The sequence below is a fragment of the Paralichthys olivaceus genome, chromosome 4 (genome assembly GCF_024713975.1).
Source record: "Paralichthys olivaceus isolate ysfri-2021 chromosome 4, ASM2471397v2, whole genome shotgun sequence".
NCBI lineage: Eukaryota > Metazoa > Chordata > Actinopteri > Pleuronectiformes > Paralichthyidae > Paralichthys > Paralichthys olivaceus.
Window position 1 is genome coordinate 1872603 of NC_091096.1, and position 20084 is coordinate 1892686.

The following is a 20084-nucleotide window of genomic DNA, read 5'->3' on the forward strand; positions in this document are numbered from 1 at the left end:
TGACAGACCTCAAAGAGAGATTCAAAGAAACCAAACAGAAAAATAAAAGTTTATTTACTTTGCTTTCACTCCCAACGGAGGGAAGAGTGTCGTCAGCGAAGAACGAGACGTCGTCAGGATTAGCAGGAAACTCTTTTTATTCTGAAAATGTTCAACAATCAATTGAATCCATTCAAACAAACTGCAGCTGCCTGAGTAGTTCACAGTTTAACGAGCTACATGCTCACTCTTTCACGCTTCTTCCACGTTCCTTGTTTTCCAAAACAAAAATGCCCCGAAAATCTGAAAAATGTCGCCACTCAAACAAAAATCTTGTAACATAAGACTTTTAGAAAAAGGAGTTAAATATAAGAAGTAATTACTTTCAATATAAAGATTCATTTTTTTAATTTGTTCAATACTTCATCTCCTCCCTGAATTGCAATGACCCGATGCTGTGGTTGTGGCTGAAGAGGTCAGAGGTCAAACACTTCCCTTGGCCGAGCACTTCTGTCAACAAAGAAAATAAATGCGTCAGTGCTTCAAATTCAAGTTCGGGCCCAGAAATAATATATTTCACCGAAGAACCAGAACTCACAATCACTGTAGGTTAATTTTTAAAGTGCAACTAAGTTTTTAAAAATATTCATCTGTCAGGTCTTTTCTTTTTTAACGCATCAGAGCAGCAAAGTGAAAGTACCTTCCCAGTCTTCCTGCACTTCACGCTGTCGACGTGGGTCATCACTGCCTGGACCCAGGCTTCATCAGCGGGCACGCAGAGCTTCAAGCCACGTCTGGTCACCAGGCTGCAACGACACCAGGTCATTTAGGTCAAGTTGATGACCCCCCCCCCCCCCCCACACACACACACACACACACACTGAACATCTTATTCACTACGCAGACTGAACTCACATGGTGGCGTCGATAGAGCAGCCCTGTCCTCTGGTCTGGTGACCGTAGTCCACGATCTTTCGTCTCTCTAACATCTTGTTCTTGACGCTCAGGCAGCAGTCCATGGGAACCTGTGCTGATGTCACTGAACCACAAGGAGGAGGAGATTAGTTTGATGCAGGGCGACAATGATCCCACACTGGTTTAGATTACGAGCCATCGTTCCACCACAACAACATTCATGCTGTTGTCGAACGCAGAGGAGGACTCTGTGGTGGTTCAAGATATTTTGGCTTCACGCTCTGTGAAAGATTCATTGTAAGCAGCACACAAAGCTGTGTGTGTGTGTGTGTGTGTGTTTGTGTGTGTATGTGTGTGTGTGTGTGTGTGTGTTTTAATGAGATCCTACTCAAATATACTCGGCAGCTTCTATTCAGTGTTTTTCTCAAATTTTTTAAGGATTAAAATGCATCATTTAAAAAACAACGAAGCAAATAAAAAATATCTTACGAGCTGCAGTAACTAGTGGATCAATCAATTTATCTTATAATTCAGCTTTTGAAGGAATCTTGAACCTCCACCCACAGTTCCGCTCTGCAGCCTCAGTGTGTTTACTCTGCTCTACAGACTGAAAGGTAATAATCAGATATGAACGCATGGATTTCAGTATTAAAGCATTTAATTTACTTTGCTTGAAACTAATAGAAAAATAATAGAAAACATGTTTCTTCTATCTTCTATCTAAAAGTCAGGAACTAGCTGCTTCTTCTTGGAGCCGTGCCGAATGGATTTGTTTGGATAAATTACATCCTGTTAACTGTGTAAACTCTAAATCTCAATGATTTCACCGCTGTGGAGAGATGAGAAGATAAAAGAGTTTGTGTATAAAAAAAAAGAAAAGAAATGAAACTCACTTGTGCAGTAGCAGGTGATGACGAAGATGCAGAAGCAGAAGAAAAGTCTAGCATCACCCCTCGGAGCCATGTCTGGTTGCTGAGCTGGTGAAGTCGTCTCTTAGCCTCAGTAGCAGCTGGAGGACTAGATGTGTGTTACTATTTATATACGCTCCATTTGGTTTCACTTCCATGTCACTGGCCCATCCTCTGACACCCTAACACACAAACACTCAGAGTTCATCATCATCTCAAACTCAGATCTCGACCGCCCCCCCCCCCTCTCCCCCTCCCCCTCTTTTATCAGCTCTGTTCCCGGTCCTTCTCAAACAGGCTTGGCTGCTCACAGGTGACAGGAAACGTTTGGCACACGGCTTCAGGTCGCAAACACACTAATCTCTGAACACACAGAAAAACGGCACTGACTCATGTAACCCTCTGGTGCACATCGTTCCCTGGTGTGAGTCGTATTCAGCATTAAAATGTATGTTCGAAGAACAAATGCGTGAATAAGTTGCACCGTGCAAGTCAAGTCTCAGCTTGTCATCAGGTGTGACACTTGACAGAGATGACCGGCCGTCATCTGCAGAGGAGACGGAGTGGGAGTGGGATGGTCAACCCCCCCCAACTCAGGGACAGACTGGGGTATAGGGGCGATGTTGGACGGTATCGGGGCGAGACATTGGCTGGGAGGGTCAACTCTGGAGCCCCCCTGGCACCACTGACACAGGAGCAGGCAGCACATCACCTGTGAGCTCAGGAACAAGGCTGAGGTCAGGACCCATGACAAAGGAAAAGACAAATCGTGAGTGTGGACGGACGTGATCCAGCTGGAGGCTCTGGTCAGCGGAGTGTCCATCGAGAGCCATGTTGTCCACGTCTTCACCTGTCCTCTGCGGTGGCCTCCATGGCAAACCCCTTGAAAATGTAACCAAGACATCTGGAATGAGTTGCAGCCTGAAGGCTCAAATGCTAGCGGAGATAAATGGAATCAGATTCAAAGATAAAGGTAAAGATAAGAAATAGACTTTGGAACCTCTGCGGGGAACTTGTCGGTGACGCTTGCTTCTCATAAATCTGTCTCTCAGGCTCTTTCATTAGAAATGAGACAAAACACAAAGCACAGAAACAGGAATTCTGCATTATTACCCACTTCCTATACGTTAATGAATTCTCACATGAATCAGAGTAAAAAGTGATGAATGAAGTGGAACTGATACCACAACATTAACATAAAGAGTGTTTGTATCGTGGAGGTTATATTTTGATATAAAGTTAGTGACAAATATTTAATTTGCTCGCTGTCACATTTACTTCCATCTTTCCTGCATCACTGGAGCAAACATTACATTTCAGTCACTGTCGACCAGGGGTCACCGACATCTGAACATTCAAACACTTGCTGAGATTAGTGGAAATAAAGTGTTGAATATTGATATCATCTGTTTCCCACCTTGTTAAGTCATTGTTGATAATTATTGTGAGGGATCATTAACGTGATCAGTGTCTTCACATAGATGAGTCTCATTTATCATCAGTAATAATATAGTAGAAGTAGCTCTCAATTTCAGAAAGGTTGGTGACCCCTTATATATATAGTGAGAGCCTGTGGAGCCTGTGCAGAGTCAGTTTCGTTTTCTTGTAAACTACTTTGGATGTTTTCCTCGATTGGCTAACCCATTTTTACCCTCTTGGATTTTCCCCTGCAAAGCATTTACAGGAAAATAAAAAGTCTATGGACATAGAGTGTTTGCCTGAGGGAGAAAAAAAACTGTCAGGAATCCAGAGGGTAACTGATACAAGTGTGATAATCAGCCAAGTGTTGGAACGAGGATGTTGTTACACAATCCAGGCTTGAAAGCTGACAACCATGAGCTTATTGTTCCCTGAGTTTAGGGTTTGGTATCTTGAAAGAGCACCGGCTCTCGGGTAGAATATCAGAATATCATGTGCAAACATGTCAAATGTTTATTTACGTTTGTTAGCAGCAGCAGGAGTTTCATTTCATTATTTGTGAAACTTATCCTAAAGTATAATAAGATAACAAGATGCTGCACATTCCTCTTTTTAAAGGTTCAGTGTGTAGAGTTTAGTGACATCTAGTGGTGAAGTGTCATGTTGCAGCTGAACACCCCCTCACCACCCTTCTACTTCCAACCATGAAAAAGAACCTGTGGCAGCTTCAGTCGTCATAAAAACTCAAAAAGTTTTAGTTTGTTCAGTCTGGACTAATGTAAAAAACATGGCGGCCTCCGTAGAGAGGGTCCCCTCAATATAAATAAAAAGTATTTAAATATAAAGTATTGAATATGAAGTATTTCAATATAAAGTAGATTGATAGATAGATAGATTACTTTATTCATCCCCAAAGGGAAATTAGGTCGTCATAGCAGTTCGGTATTTGGATCACCCGCGGCGCTACTATTGCCTGGGCCCGCCCATTTTCGGCCCGGGCCCACCCTCGGACACGGCATTGATTTTCATTCTAGCTGTTCATCCAATAAGCAGCCTGAGGAAAGCTTTGAGTGAAAGCTTCTCAACCAATCAGCGGCTTCTACCCCGAGTGTGGAGCCGGCCCACAGGCTGCATCGTCACCAGCAAGTGATCCAATGAAATGAAAGACATTGGGCGCGCAAGCTTTTCAAAGCAAGCAATGAATGAGACAGACACGGACGATGGCTAATGTGAAACGTAAAACACGACAAAACAAAGCAAATTAGCTTGTTTTCATATAGCGTGACGACGAGTTAACGTTACCATCCAGCTCGGCCGCACTCTCCCCAACAAGTCCTCCCGTAGCCACCCCCTCACACCAGCAGGGCAAGTAACAGTTAACGTTAACGTTAGGGTCTGGCTGTCTGTATGCACATTTTCTGGAGGGAAAAATAATATTGGCAGTAGGCAGAGGTAACTTAAGATATCGTTTTATGTGTTGTGGGAGACAGGGTTCAGCAGCCTAGCACCAACACTGTTCCCGGAGACCTGTCACAACCTGACCTGTCATCGATAGATGAGCCTGCAAGCCAGCCCAAACTCCGCACCTTCCCAGCCACACACATATCGGGGAAAGCTAGGAGTTCTTCTGACAGGGAAGGAAGTGATTCACTGGAATATAAAGACATTCCTGCTGCGTTCAGCACGAAACCCCGCCGTCTCCGGCTGATACGAGTTACAGTTGAAGTAAGTCTGTAAGTTGTTATGCTGTTGTTTCTGGTTAGATAAGTTGTTCGTGTTATTGTTCTGAAAAAGAAAGTTTGGATCGTTTTCCTTCTGTTTGTGTAAATAATTCAGTTTCAGGCTTTTTGTGTATTGAACGGTCAAGAGCGATAAATGAAGTTCGGCTTACGATGTCCGTCTTTGTCCGCTTCAGCACTGAGCTGAGGACAGCGACACAAGAGCCACACAGGTAGGCTACTGAGTCGCTGTCCTTAGTGATGTGGATACAAATACAAATACAAATACAAATACAAATAAGTATTTAAATATAAAGGGTCTTTTATGGGGTAAAGAAAACTACAATTCATACAGTTTATATGAAACGAACTATTGTAATGAGGATTCTTCGACATTAAATTTCTGCCATTAGTCGCTTTCACCTGAATCTGACACGTTGGACCTGTGAAGCAGGCGAGAGGCCGAGCTCGACGTAGTCTCTACTCTCTGAAATGATTTGTAGCTTCTTGTAATTTCTTTTTTCCCTGTGTGTGGCCGTCATAATGAAAAACAGCTGCAATGATATCAACACTGAAAACAAAATGATTCATCATAAGTACTTTTGCTTTTGCTTGCAGGGGCTTTCGGCCGTGCTTACAAAGCTTCTTGCAATGTGGGAGAATTCGACAGGATGCTCTGGAAAACATTCGGGGGCATCTAACAGTGAAACTCTTGTAGCTGTGAGCTCAGAAACACTTTCCCATCAAGCGAAGGTCAGTAGGTCGGAAGAACTTCCTGTTGACTGTCTAGTGTCGTATTTCACCAACAGCTTGATGTGGGGACTGATTTACTGACACGTGGTTCAGGCTCGAGTTTAAGAGCCAGACTCGTTTTGTCAAATGACTCTGTATTAAAGTCTGAAGTGCAGCTGCTGTTTCATTCATGCTTCACGCTCAGTGGCTCATATCTGCTGCTTGGCTACAAGGTGATGATGTTTCAATGAAAGTCGTCTACAAGACGTTAGAGAACGATATCAAACTTTATTGTAAAATTATAATACAAAACAAAAATCATCACAACACTTTGTACAAGTTATTTCTCAAACAGCAAATAATGGAACTTTCTACTTTCATCTGTGAATGAAATGAGTTTTACAGAGTAAAGTAACACAGGTAGACTTTTAACCAGTGTCATGATGGTTCACACAATACATCATCATTAATATGACTGAATATTTTTTTCGTCATGACAAGTCTGATTGTCTGTCAAGTGCAGCGCTTCCCAAACTAGGGGTCGAGACCCCCCTTAGAGGACGAGAGACACTGAGAGGTGGCAAGAAGATTTTCAGAAATCAAACAAATGTTTTCTAATTCAATTTTAAATAAATATCCTCTGTAGAAAAACAGGAGTTGATGGTCTTCGCCTTTATGTTGTGGGTCAGAAGCTAAGAGGTTTAGAAACCTCTGGGGCAGTGTGACAAAACATTCTGAGGCTCTGAACAGAGATGGGAATTCATCTTGCTGTCCGTCTTCAGTTGCCGTCTTTCCCCCAGAGTCCACTTCTCTGTGTGTGTCTGCAAAAACAGATGTGCGGTGAGTCATTAGCAGATGCAAGAAAGCCCTGGGCACTTTTTGTTTTTTAAAGTTTAGATTAAAAAGCTCAGTGCAAAGAATGTTTTAATTTACCTCTTCACTTCTGTGGTCTTCTGTTGTTCAGATGTTCGATGTGAGATTTCACCCATTTGGTTTTCTTATTTGAGTCTTTGGGGTGGATGATGCACAGGGTCTTCTCATTCTTTGTAATGAACCTGAAAATGGAATCAATCATTACTGAAATGAAATTGAAAAACAAAGTACTGTGACTTGTCCTTTAAATAATGAATACATGCAAACACTTGGTAAATATACTCACACAGTAGCACTGATGTCACAACCATTCCCGGCTTCCTGAAGTACGTAGGATTCAATCCTTATCAGCGGGAAAATCTTGTCTGTGGTGCTCAGACAACAATCCACCACAACCTCAGCTGCACGGAGAATGAGAAACAAATTCAGTTTTTACTTGTCGGAAAATAGAACAAGAGGGTAAATGAAACAGGATTTATCACTGACGGATCAGACTTTATCGTCAAATATTGTCTATCTGCACGTGCAGTGATACATTAAAATCTGGTGAGCAGCTAACATCTGTGTCTTACCTCCTGCAAAGCCGGTGCAGATGACACCCAGCAAGAGCAGAGCTGCAGCAAGTCGAGAGGCCATGTCTTCGTAGGTGTGCGAGCTCAGGTTCAGCCACTCTTCTCTTCAGGAGTGAGGGAAGCTGCTGCTGTGAGGAGAGGTGAAGAGCTGCAGGTGAATTTATACTGGTGTCGGAGTGAAAATGAAAGTGTGATCGGCACATTGACTGGAAATCGTTGGCACAGGTGCCCCGGGCGGCCGCCTCTTTACTCCTCCGCTCTTCTGTCAGAAGTTGCCTGAGGCCCGATTTTATCTGGCAAAAACTTAAAATACTTTCCACACTTTGAAAGTGACACAGTCCATTCATGTAAGCACGAGCAGGGTGGTGGATGTGTGTCAACATTCAATATCATGTGCAGCATTACTTCCATATGACTTATTATCCGTGTCATTTTTATTACTTTAGTTTAGTATTAGTTTAATGTCTCATACATACACATTGTTCTATTGCGTTGTACTCCGTTGTATGTTGTTGCTGTAATCTTGGAGCAAACTGGCAAAATCATTTTTCTTCGGGATTCATAGAGTCAATCATGTCATGTCGTGTCATGATGTGAATGCATTGTATTGTATGGTATCTCCGTACCGTACCCTATTCAAAATCTTTTCACCGTTTTACAACTCCATCAACTGCAAAGATTTTCAGAAATGTCCTCGTGGGTGAAAGTGACCAGAAAACAAAGTGTGGATTTCTTATCGAACTAGAAAGTTAAAAAGACGGAGGCAACAGTTCAACCACATTCAAATTCTCAAGATCCAGACTTTTATTTGGATTTGCACCAATTTGCACTCACTCATAGATACTAGTCCCCTAAACGTAATCCACACCCACAATGTGAGGACGTAAATCACATCCTTCCAACAGGTTTCATGGAAATCGGTTCAGAGATAAAGAGAAATCATTAGTCCTCTGGGGCTCCGTTCTTCTTACCTCTGCACATCTTCATCAATCATGATGCAGCGAAACATGTGATGACTTGCTGGATGGCACGACACTATAATTCAATAGAAATCTTAAGTTTGTACAGTTAACCCTGATATTTAATCTTTATCTACATCACTTCCCGCATTTTATCAGTTGATATCAGTGTGTGTACAGGCAGCTCTCGAATGTATGGGTCAGTGGTGAACATCTTCGTGTGTCTTTCAGCTTGTGTGTGCACGCTCTCAAGCAGTGGATGGGAATCTGGAGCTGTTGAGCAACAGCAGAGGAACTCCTTTCAGCCGTAACTGTTTAGTTCTTGCCAAGACTGATGAGAAATGTTTGTGACGCTGCGCGACAGGACGCGTGAGGTTAAATTCTGATTTCCTGTCTTTCAGTTCGTTTTAGAATGAAAGGACGTTAATTCATTTCTTCTTCCGATGCAAGATCAGAAGATCGGTATCAGTGTCATTGCTGCTCCTATTATATGATTTCATCAAATCTAATCATCTCATTTGTTTCAAAGCGATGATGTCTGTTAGCAGCATTACGAAAACTTTACTGGACAGATCTCCTCAAAACTTGGTGGAAGGATGTTGAGTGAGAAATATGTGATGTTCTCAGACTCGCAGAAATGTCCGGAGCTTTCAGGAGACGGTGGTGAAGCAAGATTCACTGTGTTGATTATTGAGATCACATGCTTTTTCTTTTACATTGACAACGGTGTTAACAATGAAATCTCTTTTGACATCTTCTTTGGAAACGAGATGAGGAAACAAGAGGACAAATGTTTACTACATCGTCCACATAAGCCATCTGACCTTCTCCTTTTTTATTTCACATCCTAAGATGCTGAGTAAGATTGAATGTTGTGTTCCCTTTTTGAAAAAACTGTACAAGAACATAGTATGCATTGTGTTCTAGGGGAAGCTGCAGTTAAGAGAAAATAAGAACTGATATTTCAAAGAAAAAAATCACTTTCTTTTACAATGTGACCCAAATAGTTTGTATTTTTCCTAGATGCTACATCCTGATGTAAAATGACATTTACCTGCAGCTGTAAGAAAGTCCATGTTCTTAATCAGATGCTGGCACAGACGATTTTATTTCAGGGAGAAGAGTTTCCAAGGAAGTTTATAAAACTTAAATCAGTGTTATAGATTATCTTTATTATCTTTATTGTGTCATAAAAAGGGAAATTTGTTGTGCAAGAGTTCTCATTGACAAAAAACCGCAGAGACAACACGTCTGAATATGAAAACATTCTTGGTTTGGAGTTTAAACACATCTGCAGAACTACATAATTTCCAGGAAGGCAGAGTGGACGTCACGTGTTAAGATTTAACATAAAACATCTGTAAAAAAGAAAAAAAGGAGACATGAGGAAATCCATGCTACTGGGCAGAGAAGGGGTCAAAGCCCTGAGGCTGTTAGAAATACCATAAGGTTTATTTTGGCCGTGGGGGTTCGGACTGTTGGAGCAGTAACATAAGTCAGTGCCTTTGCTTTAATAACATTCAGTTCATCTTCTTCACCCGTCCGTCTGCTGCTGCTTTGTTCAACACCAATATTTCACTCACTTTTCAACAGTTCCCTGTTTGTCGGATCGGGTCGAGGCACATGTCTTTCATCCTGATGAAATGTTCCTTTCAGGAATTTTTAGATTACACTGGGAGACACAACAAACTGTGTCACGGTGACATGAAAACCAAACAGCATGCAGGATTAACTGAAGATCTGACAGATGAGATCATATCTGGTCCTTTTCCGCGACTGTGAATCTTTCATTTTATTCAGATTAGATAAAAAAAGTTAATATGATAGATTATATGTGCAAAATGTGCTTTTTTTTATTTCCTCTATCTTGGTGTATTGTGGTTTTTCTTTGCGTTTTTTCTAAAGAATATTGTCTGAAACTCTCTTATTCTTTGGAAATGTTTCCTCTTATTCCTGACTCAGTGAGTTACAACTCTAGAGGAACTAAACACTGGAGCAGTGAACCCACATCATTGTTTTCTGCAGGCTGACGTAAAAACACCAGCTTACATATTAAAGACGCAATGAGTAAAGGCTGCAGAGTGTGCACAGGGAAGTGTGCATGCGAGGCCGTAAGTTTCGTTATTTCATTTTTTTATCTATGCTCCGCTTTTACAGTAAAGCTCCTGTCCAGGCTTGTACTAAGGAATTTTGGTGCTCAGAGATGTAGTGCAGTTTACTGGAGCAGAGTTCACTTCGGCTGGAAATTTCCACGAGCCAAACACTGTCAGTTTTTAGCTGCAGCTCCTTCAGGGTTTGGGCCCAGTCCAGAAAATAAGATGGTCAGTTTTTTATTGTGCCAATTGCATGTGTTTTACAACTTCTATTAACATTTGAGGTTTTCCTGCACAGCACTCTTTGGACATCAGGGTGGCACAGTGGTGCAGTGGTTAGCACTGTCGCCTCACAGCAACAAGGCCTTTCTACGTCGGGACTCGAACCAATACTCCGTGTGCATGTGTTGCATGTTCTCCCCGTGTTTGAGTGGGACATGAAGACATGAAGACGTGGGGTTACGTTGATTAGAGACTCTGAATGAATGATTCTAACACTTAAAGGAAAAGATGATGGATGGATGTTTGCAGCCAGTTTGGTTTTTGTCAAACACGTTGGACATGAACTTGACCTGCCTGGTGGAGGGACAGGGACAGGGACAGGGACAGGGACAGGGACGTGGAGGTGAATCTATAAATCCTCAAACTCCGTCCACTTCCATTAATGCTGTTGAGCTCTCACTTCTTTACTGATGCAATAAAACTCCTTTTTCATTTTACAATTCACACTGTGACACATTTAAATCACACCAATATTATTATTGCTAATAATAATAGTAATAATAATACATACATATTCTTTCATGGTGCATTTTCTTAACCCCCAACACCTTTACAATATATTATATATGAACACACAAATCATCAAACTGGATTTATAATGAAACATATAACATAATAGTTTATCATATTTCAAAAATAAGATTAAAATAAAATACGAATTTTTACACAATCGTCCAACTGCATGTGTCATTCGACAATTTTGATCCAATCCTTATTGATCGATCAGCTCCTGCTGTAAAAGTTTAATAATCTCATCAATAACCGTGAGACTGTTAAATTAAATGGTTAAAATATGATTCTTGAAGCCACTGGGACTGTCTGACAGTGAAGACACGTTATTCCTTTCTTTCTGTCTAACGGCAGCTTTTCATCCAGGGGGAAACTTGGACTGAGCAACATGATCTTTATCCCCAACCGCCATTTAAAGGTAGATTTTCAGGTCCGACATCACGTGAGTATTGAGAAATAAAGGTATTGTCCTCTTGAGGGAACTTTCCAAAGCCAAACCCAACACAATGGATTCCGGTTCTAATTAAAGGCTTCAGAGCCGAGAAGGTAATAACAAATCTAACTGACGAGAGTCACTGTTTCCAGAATGTTCCTAATCTGTATATAAATATGTATATATTTCATTTTATAACTTGAAACGTCTGTACTTTTATATCCTTACATGTGCACATTTATCCATATGCATATTTTGTAGTGTTCCATATATATATGTCTATGACTAAATACCTCATTTGTATATAATATATATATGCATATATATCTTTAATCCCTTTAAATATTTATCCTATCATATTTTACTTTTTTATATTTCTAGAGGTTATATATATTCGCACAGTCTTCTCTGTACTTATCTTTCTGATACTTATTTCTTTTTTGCACCTTCATTTTTGTGTGATTACATTTGTATGGATGTATATACAGTATTTCCTTGTATATATCTAGATTTCTATCCTAATTTCCACATAAACATAAGTATACTTTTATTGTGAGTATTGAGAAATAAAGGTATTGCCCTCTTGAGGGAACTTTCCAAAACCAAACCCACACGTCACACAATAGATTCCGGTTCTAATTGAAGGCTTCAGAGCCGAGAAGGTAATAAAAAATCTAACTGACGAGAGTCACCGTTTCCAGAATGTTCCTGTTCACTTTATTATTTACAATCAAAGAGTCACTTTCAGATTCTGCAGCCAGAAACAGTTTTATTTTGAAGATGAATGAACTTTACTCCGGTGTGACTTTCACTGAGGTGACAGTGTTTGTGGTCGACACATTAAACCAGCTCTCACTTGTGGTTTGAACTTTGATCGAGGCCTGAAGTTTTGACGATCAGATGAGAACTGCTGTCACCTTGTGTTTTATACTTTGTATTACAACTGAGATTTAGAGCTGTGTGCCTGAGGGGACAGAGAGCGACGCCCAGTGGAGCCAGACAGGAGGTGAAGTCCTTCAGCTGCTCACAGCAACACAATCATACTGATCATGAGAACACAATAATAATGATCATGATCATGAGAACACAATAATACTGATCATGATCATGAGAACACAATAATACTGATCATGATCATGAGAACACAATAATACTGATCATGATCATGAGAACACAATAATAATGATAATGATCATGAGAACACAATAATAATGATCATGAGAACACAATAATACTGATCATGATCATGAGAACACAATAATAATGATCATGTCAACACAATAATAATGATCATGAGAACACAATAATACTGATCATGATCATGAGAACACAATAATAATGATAATGATCATGAGAACACAATAATAATGATCATGATCATGTCAACACAATAATAAGGATCATGATCATGAGAACACAATAATGATCATGAGAACACAATAATAATGATCATGAAAATGTCAACACAATAATAAGGATCATGATCATGAGAACACAATAATGATCATGAGAACACAATAATAATGATCATGATCATGAGAACACAATCATAATAATCATGAGAACACAATAATAATGATCATGAAAATGTCAACACAATAATAATGATCATGATCATGAGAACACAATCATAATAATCATGAGAACACAATAATAATGATCATGAAAATGTCAACACAATCATAATGTTCATGATCATGAGGACACAATAATACTGATCATGATCATGAGAACACAATAATAATGATCATGTCAGCACAATATTTAATGTTCAGTTGAATTGTGCAGCATGTCAAACGTTCTTCAGTCACTGCTGCTATTTTCACATAAATACACAATTTGTATAGAACTATGTATTTCCTTTGTTTGTTTAAATTTCTACACTTTTTTTACATTTTGAATTTACTGTATTTGTACATTTGTGTAATATTCTCTTACCTAATCTGTATATAAATATGTATATATTTCATTTTATAACTTGAATCTTCTGTACTTTTATATCCTTACATGTGCACATTTATCCATATGCATATTTTGTAGCGTTCCATGTATATATGTCTATGACTAAATACCTCATTTGTATATAATATATATATATATATATGCATATATTATCCTATCATATTTCTATAGAGGTTAAATATATTCACAGTCTTCTCTGTACTTATCTTTGTGATATTTATTTCTTTTTGCACCTTTATTTCTTGTGTGATTAAATATTATTTGTATGGATGTATATATTTCCTTGAATATATAAATTTCTATCCTAATCTCCACATAAACATACTTTTGTAAGCTTCTCTTAATTTCTCTATATTCAAATATTGGTTTGTGTATACTTTTCTTTTGTACCTTTAAAAGTAAAAATCATTAAAGATAATTCTGCATCACTTTTTATAAAGCTCGATAAAAGCTCGTTTTCTTTTTAAACAACATTAACTCGTGTTCTCCTGTATTATTATTTATTCCTGAGTGTTTTCCTCCGCGGCTCCAGCAGATGTCAGCTTCACCTCGCGGGTGTGGTCTGCCTCGCAGCGGGAGCAGGATGCCGTCAGTCCGGCCACTCTCTCCTCGGAGGCGCTGGGACGAGCTCCGCAGACCTGGATGTTGAGGAAAAATGGCCACCGGCGGCGGGAGGAAGCAGAGGGAGCAGCGGCCACTCTCGGATTAAAGCATCGCTCCTGAACCTATGGATGTACACGGACGGCCCCGCACCGACTTTGATTCGCACACCGGAGCTCATCGGCCGCGTCCACACCGAGGAAACCCGCCGCAAACGCCGCTCGCTGGTGAGTGTTGAGGCGGATTCACGGAGAGACACGCAGAGGTCCCCGGAGCTAGCTCCGCGCTGCTAGCCGCCTAGCACGGGGGGTTGTTAGCGTACACTGGAATGTGCATCTCGGCTAAGCTAACGCCGCTTCACAACCACAGCGAGCTCGTGTTAGCATGTCCGGGTCGCCTCTGATTTAATATCATTATTATCATTATTATCTGTGTTGTTCATCCGCAGCGTGTTGACCGGACGTCTCCGTGTCGCCTGACAGTTCAGACGCTACAGTGCGATCAGCTGGTCGCTAGCTAGCAGTGGCAAGCTAACGGCTGTGGTCCCGCGGGGGGGGGGGGGGGGGGGGGGGCAGCTTGTGTCTTTGGCTTCCTGCGGGGATCGAACCCACCACCGACCCCGTGGAAAACACCCGAGGACGTGCACGGCTGCAGCCCGGGGCGTGAGCCCGGCCGGGCGGCCGAGCATCGAGCGGTGTGACGGGCTCTGCCTGCGGGAGCTGCCGGCGCCAGGTTTGTTTATGATGCAGCCGCAGTGATTTGGCACATTTACATCGGCCTCGGTGCGACCTCAGGCCGGAGCCCCGGCACCGGCACCGTGGCCGCCCGCCTCGGGGGGGACCTGCGGCTGAAAACGGGACCGTGATGCGGGTTGTGTCGGTACAAAGTTGTGTCACGCTCTTGCGGTGTTTACTTGGCGCAGCTGTGACACACGCATCTAGATCACGTGATTTAAATGGGTCCAGCTCCTGCAGGTACAGATCGAGATCCTGTGTACCAGCATGTAGTATTACAAATACATACATATATATATGTATATATTTGTTATCCAGGGGGATAAGGACGTGAGTCAGTATCTGCAGAATGAAAACATGATCATTACAGCAAGAATATTGAGATAACAGTACATTTTATTTGTGTGACCCATATTCACAAATCCCAGTTTGTCCCGTAGATCTTAACAAAGTGCAACATCATCTGTTCTTAAACCCTCAGCGAGAGAACAACCACCTCAGATAAACCTCTATCAACAGGGAAGAAATAAAATGCAGAGTCCTCAGAGGGAGTCACGTGTCTCGAGGACGGACAGAAGTGCAATAGATGCCGTGTGCACATTTTAAGCGTGACCACCCATCACAAGATCAAAAACTGGAATTAGGTGAAATCAGGGAATGTGGCACAGGAAGGTTTGAAAGGAAGCTTCTGACTCAGACTGTTGTATCTCCTCTGGCAGGGTGTTCGAGACCCTCGGAGCTCTTGTGTCTTCAACTCTGCCCCCCCCCACCGAGTCTTTAGCTGTGAATCTGGAATCGTTAAAGGGCACCTGCCAGAGATGAACCTCAAAATATCATCTCAGTCTTTCTAAAGACAGAGTTTAGCTCCTGAGCTCCTAAAATTGAATTGCGATAATTATTGTTTAAGCACCCAGCCCTAGTTGGTGAACACGTCTTCTTGCTTGTGACACGTGTGCTGACAAATAATGATTCGGATGTTTAATGTTTAATACGTAATTGAGTTTGAGAAGCTCTGTTGTTGCAACAGCTGTGGTTTAACGTCTTAATCTTCCAACTGCCTACCTGATTCTCTTAATAATTCACCCCGGCACATCCTGTTCAGTCACACTTAGCAGCGCATCAGATGTTACATGCAACTCAATTATTTACCCTGGTTGTCTGATTCACCTGCTAAAATCATCATGTGCACCCATTGTTACATCACGAGTACAGACCCGGAACAGTGGACGTCTGACCCACATGGAAACAACATAATGTTTTCTGTCATTTCTTTCCAACAAAGTTAGACCTGACTGTGACATGACTCTGCAATAATCTATCTCCTCATGAACAGAAAGGGACGTGTGTGAGTTATATTCTCCCGTCACACAAACAGTGTAAAAACAAGCTAATAAAATTAATAAAATTAACGATTAATGTTAACAATAACAACATTAATCATAATATTAAAAAAAACTACAGTGAAAATGAAAAAAGAAAATGGAGCAGGAACAAAACAACCACATTGAAATAAAATGAAATAAGATTCCTCAGCCATTCTGCAAAGTCAGGTTCATTAAGTCACATTTCTTGCAGTGTAGACACAATTATAATGACCCAGCGATGGTTGCCATGCTTTATTAACCTTGTGTGGTTTATCTGAGCATTTCCATGTAAGGAAAAATATGTTTCATATATATTTTTTATTGACCTAATGGTAAAGTCCTGAAAGATGTTTGTCATCATAAATTCATTTCACCACATGCGTCATGCACGGCCTCATCTTTTGTACCCAGCCTCTTGGCTGAGGAGCAGCCGGTTTGTCCGACCTGAACTGAACACACTGAAGCTGTTGTGCGAAGTTGCTGCAGTCGCTTCCTTTCAGTTTATTTGGTCATATTAAATAACACTTAGACGTGTCAACACCACGGCTGAGAAGAAACACAGTGACTGATGAACGAGCGCCACCGGTTAAATACTGTTAAACCACTGAATGTAGCTACAGTAAATCTGTTTATGCCATTAGACCCCGTTGGAAGTAACTGATGATCTTTTGAATGTCCTAATCAAATATGAAAACCTAATTAGGTAAAGTAGCGGTGGACAGATATGTAGGCTGCAACTTCCTCTCTAACATGCGACCAAAGTGAGTTTATTTCTGCATACAGGGCCTCGTGTGTTCTCAGAACTCAACAGTGTTTATTCTAGTCAATAAACGAATCGCTACAGAAGTGCTTCTCGATGAAAGTCAGCTAATTAACGTAATTCAATTTTAGGGTATGACAGCAAAATAGTACGAAGGATCACAAGTGTCACTGAAATTGTAATAAAGTTAATTTAACAATTAAGAAATATTAAATAATTACAATAAACGTTGTTTAGTTCTGAATTCATGGCTGAATAAAAGAAGGGATCTGAGTGATAAGTTTTGGGGAAGAAAATGTGTCATTTTTAAAAATAAACAGATGAGTCAATGATAAAAAAGAAACCGGAAGCCTTTTAATCTTGTGTGTAGTTCCCCTTATGTTTCAAACTTGCCTAGTTTTAAGTATTTTGCTTGGAACTAAGTCACAATAACAGGAATGCTGCCATTTTTAATTCTCTCAACAAGCTTTAGAATTAAATAAATCTTGTGACATGTTGTTCATGTTGACCCAGATAGGCAAGCTCCGGAAAATGTCCAGTAAATTAACTGAGTGTGAAACTAAGTCACGTGTAGTTGGACACGTTGGACTGATTTGGTGGCTCTTAAGTTGGACATGAACAATGTCCTCGTCCATTTGGTTGACTCAGACGTCTTAAGAGAAGCAATCATTTCACATTAAAGTTCTCATTCTGCAACATAAGGTTTTGGAACATATATACAATACATACAACCTTCACCACCCCCCACATCTACGACTGGATATTTCTTTGTTATTAGTTTGTGTTCCTCTCGTGGGGAGTTATTCCCACAGGTGCGTGTTGAGATAAATACACAGTATCGTGAGCTGCGTGGTTTGAGTCCCTTGCGTCCCACGAACATCAGCAATCGCCGCCTTGTTTACATATTTAGCACCTCTGCTTTTTATGACCACTGTGATTTAACATTTCCATTTTTCAGTGATAAATCAGTTTCAGTAAAAGCAAAATTGCTGGTACTTTAGTGTTAACACATCACATGTTAGTTTAATACACAGCTTTACCTCATGTGTTCTGTGTGCAGCTACTAATGTTATAATTAGGCATCAATGTGTCATGACTAGTTGATTCGTTACGAATCATTCCAAAGCGAAGTCTTAAAAAAAAGCTTATTTTCAGTCAGGCTTCTTGAAGTATTAGTAGTAGGGGATTTTCTTGGATTGTAGAGAAATATTCAGAACAAAAATGGTTCATTGTAGGTACCGTGATGATATGAAGACTGTTGGTGTGTGTGAAGCCTAATTAGGAATATAAATAAAGATGTTCTCATGAGACCAACGCTTTGTGCAGCAAATACTAATATACACAAAACCCCCAAAGATTATCAGGGATTGCATTTTTATTATCTGTGCATTTGACTGTGTGTGTGATGGGAGCAGGCCCTTGATATTGATCAGGTGTTGCTGGATAGCTACATTAAAAATCCTGTGGAAAATGCAGCACAAGGTCGGTGCTAATTTCCCACTCAGAACACCGAGTGAACTTTGTCAGGCCATGTGGAGTGTATCCAAAGAGAAATACAACCTTTGTTGTGTGTGTGTGTGTTTGTGTCAGACATTTACTGTAAGTTGTAGTTTTACGAGTTGTCGTCTTCGTTGAGAAGAAGCAGCGTTCAGGCATAAACCAGGAGAGGATCATTCTTAATTAGCCCCCGGGGGGACGGCCTGCACGTCACCAGAGCCAGCAGAGCACTGAAATCACTGTCAGTACACACATACTTAAGCATGTGCATACAATGTGTGTGTAGTTAATGTTTGTAACTTACTGCACATGCACATACAAAGATACACATACAAAAAGGTTTTAATGTTCATTAATTTCAAATTATAAGTCATGCATTATTGTCGTTAGTGGACAAATTCTGTATTTTTAGATAACAACAATATGAGCTATAGACAACATTAAGTCTTCACACACTGGAGAGTGTTTGTTGTTCCAAACTGTTGTTTTTGTCATAATTACTTTCATACGAGCTTTTACACAACAAATAAAGGCTTCAACCAATCACTGCTCGCTTTTGTTGTTTTGCAACAACCTACCTCAGACTGCTTAATCATGACTAATTTAAAAAACATGGGAGACCGTAGACATGCTGACAGATGAAACCATTTCAACAAAGTCATCACCATGTGGTTATCCCTCTAGCGTGCAACAGGCATTACTGTGGACTTGTGTGCTTTTTAACTTTGCAGATCTTTTACATCTCCTTGAAATCTTTGTGATCACACGTGTGGTTTATTTTGGTTTAGCTGTTATTTATGCATTGGATTCTGTTGTTAGTTTATCTCCGGACTGAATGGAAACATAAAGTGTGATACACATTTAATAATATCCTGTAAGTCGGCAGTGTAAGTGCAGGTTTAGGCAGAGAAGAGCTCAAATCCCATCTGAATGTTGTGGTTATACAAGTCACTGAGAACCCTTCAGGCATATTTAACACAACAGGTCTCTGGTTGCAGTTAAGCAGATCTTTTCTCTTTGCTGTGTATCGTCGACCTTGCTGCTGGTGGTGTGTTGAGAAGGAGATTTTATAGCTGGCTTCATTCAGTGAGGTGGATGATCTGCTTTCCCTGCTGGCCTCATTTCCATATGGCCCAGTGTATCCCTGCTGGAAACCACACTTCAATATCGTCTTAGTGAACCAGAATGTTCCAACAGTCTCCAGCAGAGGGTTCTTAAAATAATAACTCCAGTGACAGATCAAGATACCTGCAGAAGTAGTTTAACTTCTTTAAATTATCAACCACAATTGAACATATCCATCTTTTCCTGCTTTTGTTTAAGACACAAAATGCTTTAGAGGAAACTTTGTCCATTCTCTGTATGTGCAGCAGAAAACCCTTCATGTAATAATGATGCAAAGTTAATGTGAACTCAGTGAGCCTGGATGCACGTAATGACCGAGATGAATTTTTAATGGTGCCTTCTACTGAGGGTTGTGCATGTCCCCTCCTGTTTCTGGGCCGAATGGTACGTTCCTCTCGGTGAGAGATGGCCATAGCCACTCCACCTCCCGTCCTCTTCCTCCAAAGCGTTGTACACCCGGTGTCAGGGGGGGATCAGCTGTGCCAGTCCCGGCAGGCCACACACACACACAGACACACACACAGACACACACACACACACACACACACACACACACACAGACACACACAGTACACTGGCTGGCAAACAAAGCCCCTGGCACTGCCAAAGAAGACAAGCCATGCCTCCGAGCTTAGCCTGTCCTCTTCTC

The 20084-nt window shown here is 40.9% G+C and overlaps 3 protein-coding genes and 1 long non-coding RNA gene across 7 annotated transcripts in view; 2 read left to right on the plus strand and 2 right to left on the minus strand.

The window, feature by feature from the left end:
• Window positions 1–119: 119 nt before the first annotated feature.
• LOC109641727 (C-C motif chemokine 19) lies at window positions 120–2865 on the minus strand. 2 transcript variants are annotated; one of them, XM_020106263.2, is made up of 4 exons: window positions 1788–2865; window positions 895–1018; window positions 680–785; window positions 120–489 (listed from the first exon to the last, which is right to left on the minus strand). In XM_020106263.2, the coding sequence occupies exons 1-4, from the start codon at window positions 1855–1857 to the stop codon at window positions 463–465; spliced, it is 327 nt and encodes a 108-aa protein (XP_019961822.1). In that variant the 5' UTR covers window positions 1858–2865; the 3' UTR covers window positions 120–462. The 2 variants fall into 2 exon arrangements, with proteins under 2 accessions (XP_019961822.1, XP_019961823.1); XM_020106264.2 differs by having other exon boundaries at window positions 120–486; window positions 1788–1986.
• A 1711-nt stretch (window positions 2866–4576) lies between these two features.
• LOC138407428 (uncharacterized) lies at window positions 4577–6322 on the plus strand. Its single transcript, XR_011240834.1, has 2 exons — window positions 4577–4946; window positions 5558–6322. It is a non-coding gene; the product is annotated as an uncharacterized lncRNA (long non-coding RNA).
• LOC109641729 (C-C motif chemokine 20-like) lies at window positions 5940–7289 on the minus strand. Its single transcript, XM_069523309.1, has 4 exons — window positions 7117–7289; window positions 6831–6945; window positions 6605–6726; window positions 5940–6492 (listed from the first exon to the last, which is right to left on the minus strand). The coding sequence occupies exons 1-3, from the start codon at window positions 7178–7180 to the stop codon at window positions 6609–6611; spliced, it is 297 nt and encodes a 98-aa protein (XP_069379410.1). The 5' UTR covers window positions 7181–7289; the 3' UTR covers window positions 5940–6492; window positions 6605–6608.
• A 6657-nt stretch (window positions 7290–13946) lies between these two features.
• wdfy3 (WD repeat and FYVE domain containing 3) overlaps window positions 13947–20084 on the plus strand; it is a 71518-nt gene continuing 65380 nt past the window's right edge. For 2 of the 3 annotated variants that reach the window (XM_069523315.1, XM_069523320.1), the window contains exon 1: window positions 13947–14182. The gene's annotated coding sequence lies outside the window, so the exon portion shown is untranslated. Of the gene's footprint in view, window positions 14183–14667; window positions 14688–20084 lie in introns of those variants that run through there. The other variant, XM_069523316.1, reaches the window with a different exon arrangement.

Excerpts from the sequence above, each read along its gene's own strand:
- LOC109641727 (XM_020106263.2), bottom strand. The coding sequence starts at position 1,857 with ATGGCTCCGAGGGGTGATGCTAGACTTTTCTTCTGCTTCTGCATCTTC. Across the intron at positions 1,019-1,787 it reads CATCACCTGCTACTGCACAA|TGACATCAGCACAGGTTCCC; the intron begins GTGAGTTTCATT and ends CTTGTGGTTCAG. Across the intron at positions 490-679 it reads AGTGCAGGAAGACTGGGAAG|AAGTGCTCGGCCAAGGGAAG; the intron begins GTACTTTCACTT and ends CTTTGTTGACAG.
- LOC109641729 (XM_069523309.1), bottom strand. The coding sequence starts at position 7,180 with ATGGCCTCTCGACTTGCTGCAGCTCTGCTCTTGCTGGGTGTCATCTGC. Across the intron at positions 6,946-7,116 it reads CTGCACCGGCTTTGCAGGAG|CTGAGGTTGTGGTGGATTGT; the intron begins GTAAGACACAGA and ends TTCTCCGTGCAG. Across the intron at positions 6,727-6,830 it reads TGTGACATCAGTGCTACTGT|GTTCATTACAAAGAATGAGA; the intron begins GTGAGTATATTT and ends TTCCATTTTCAG.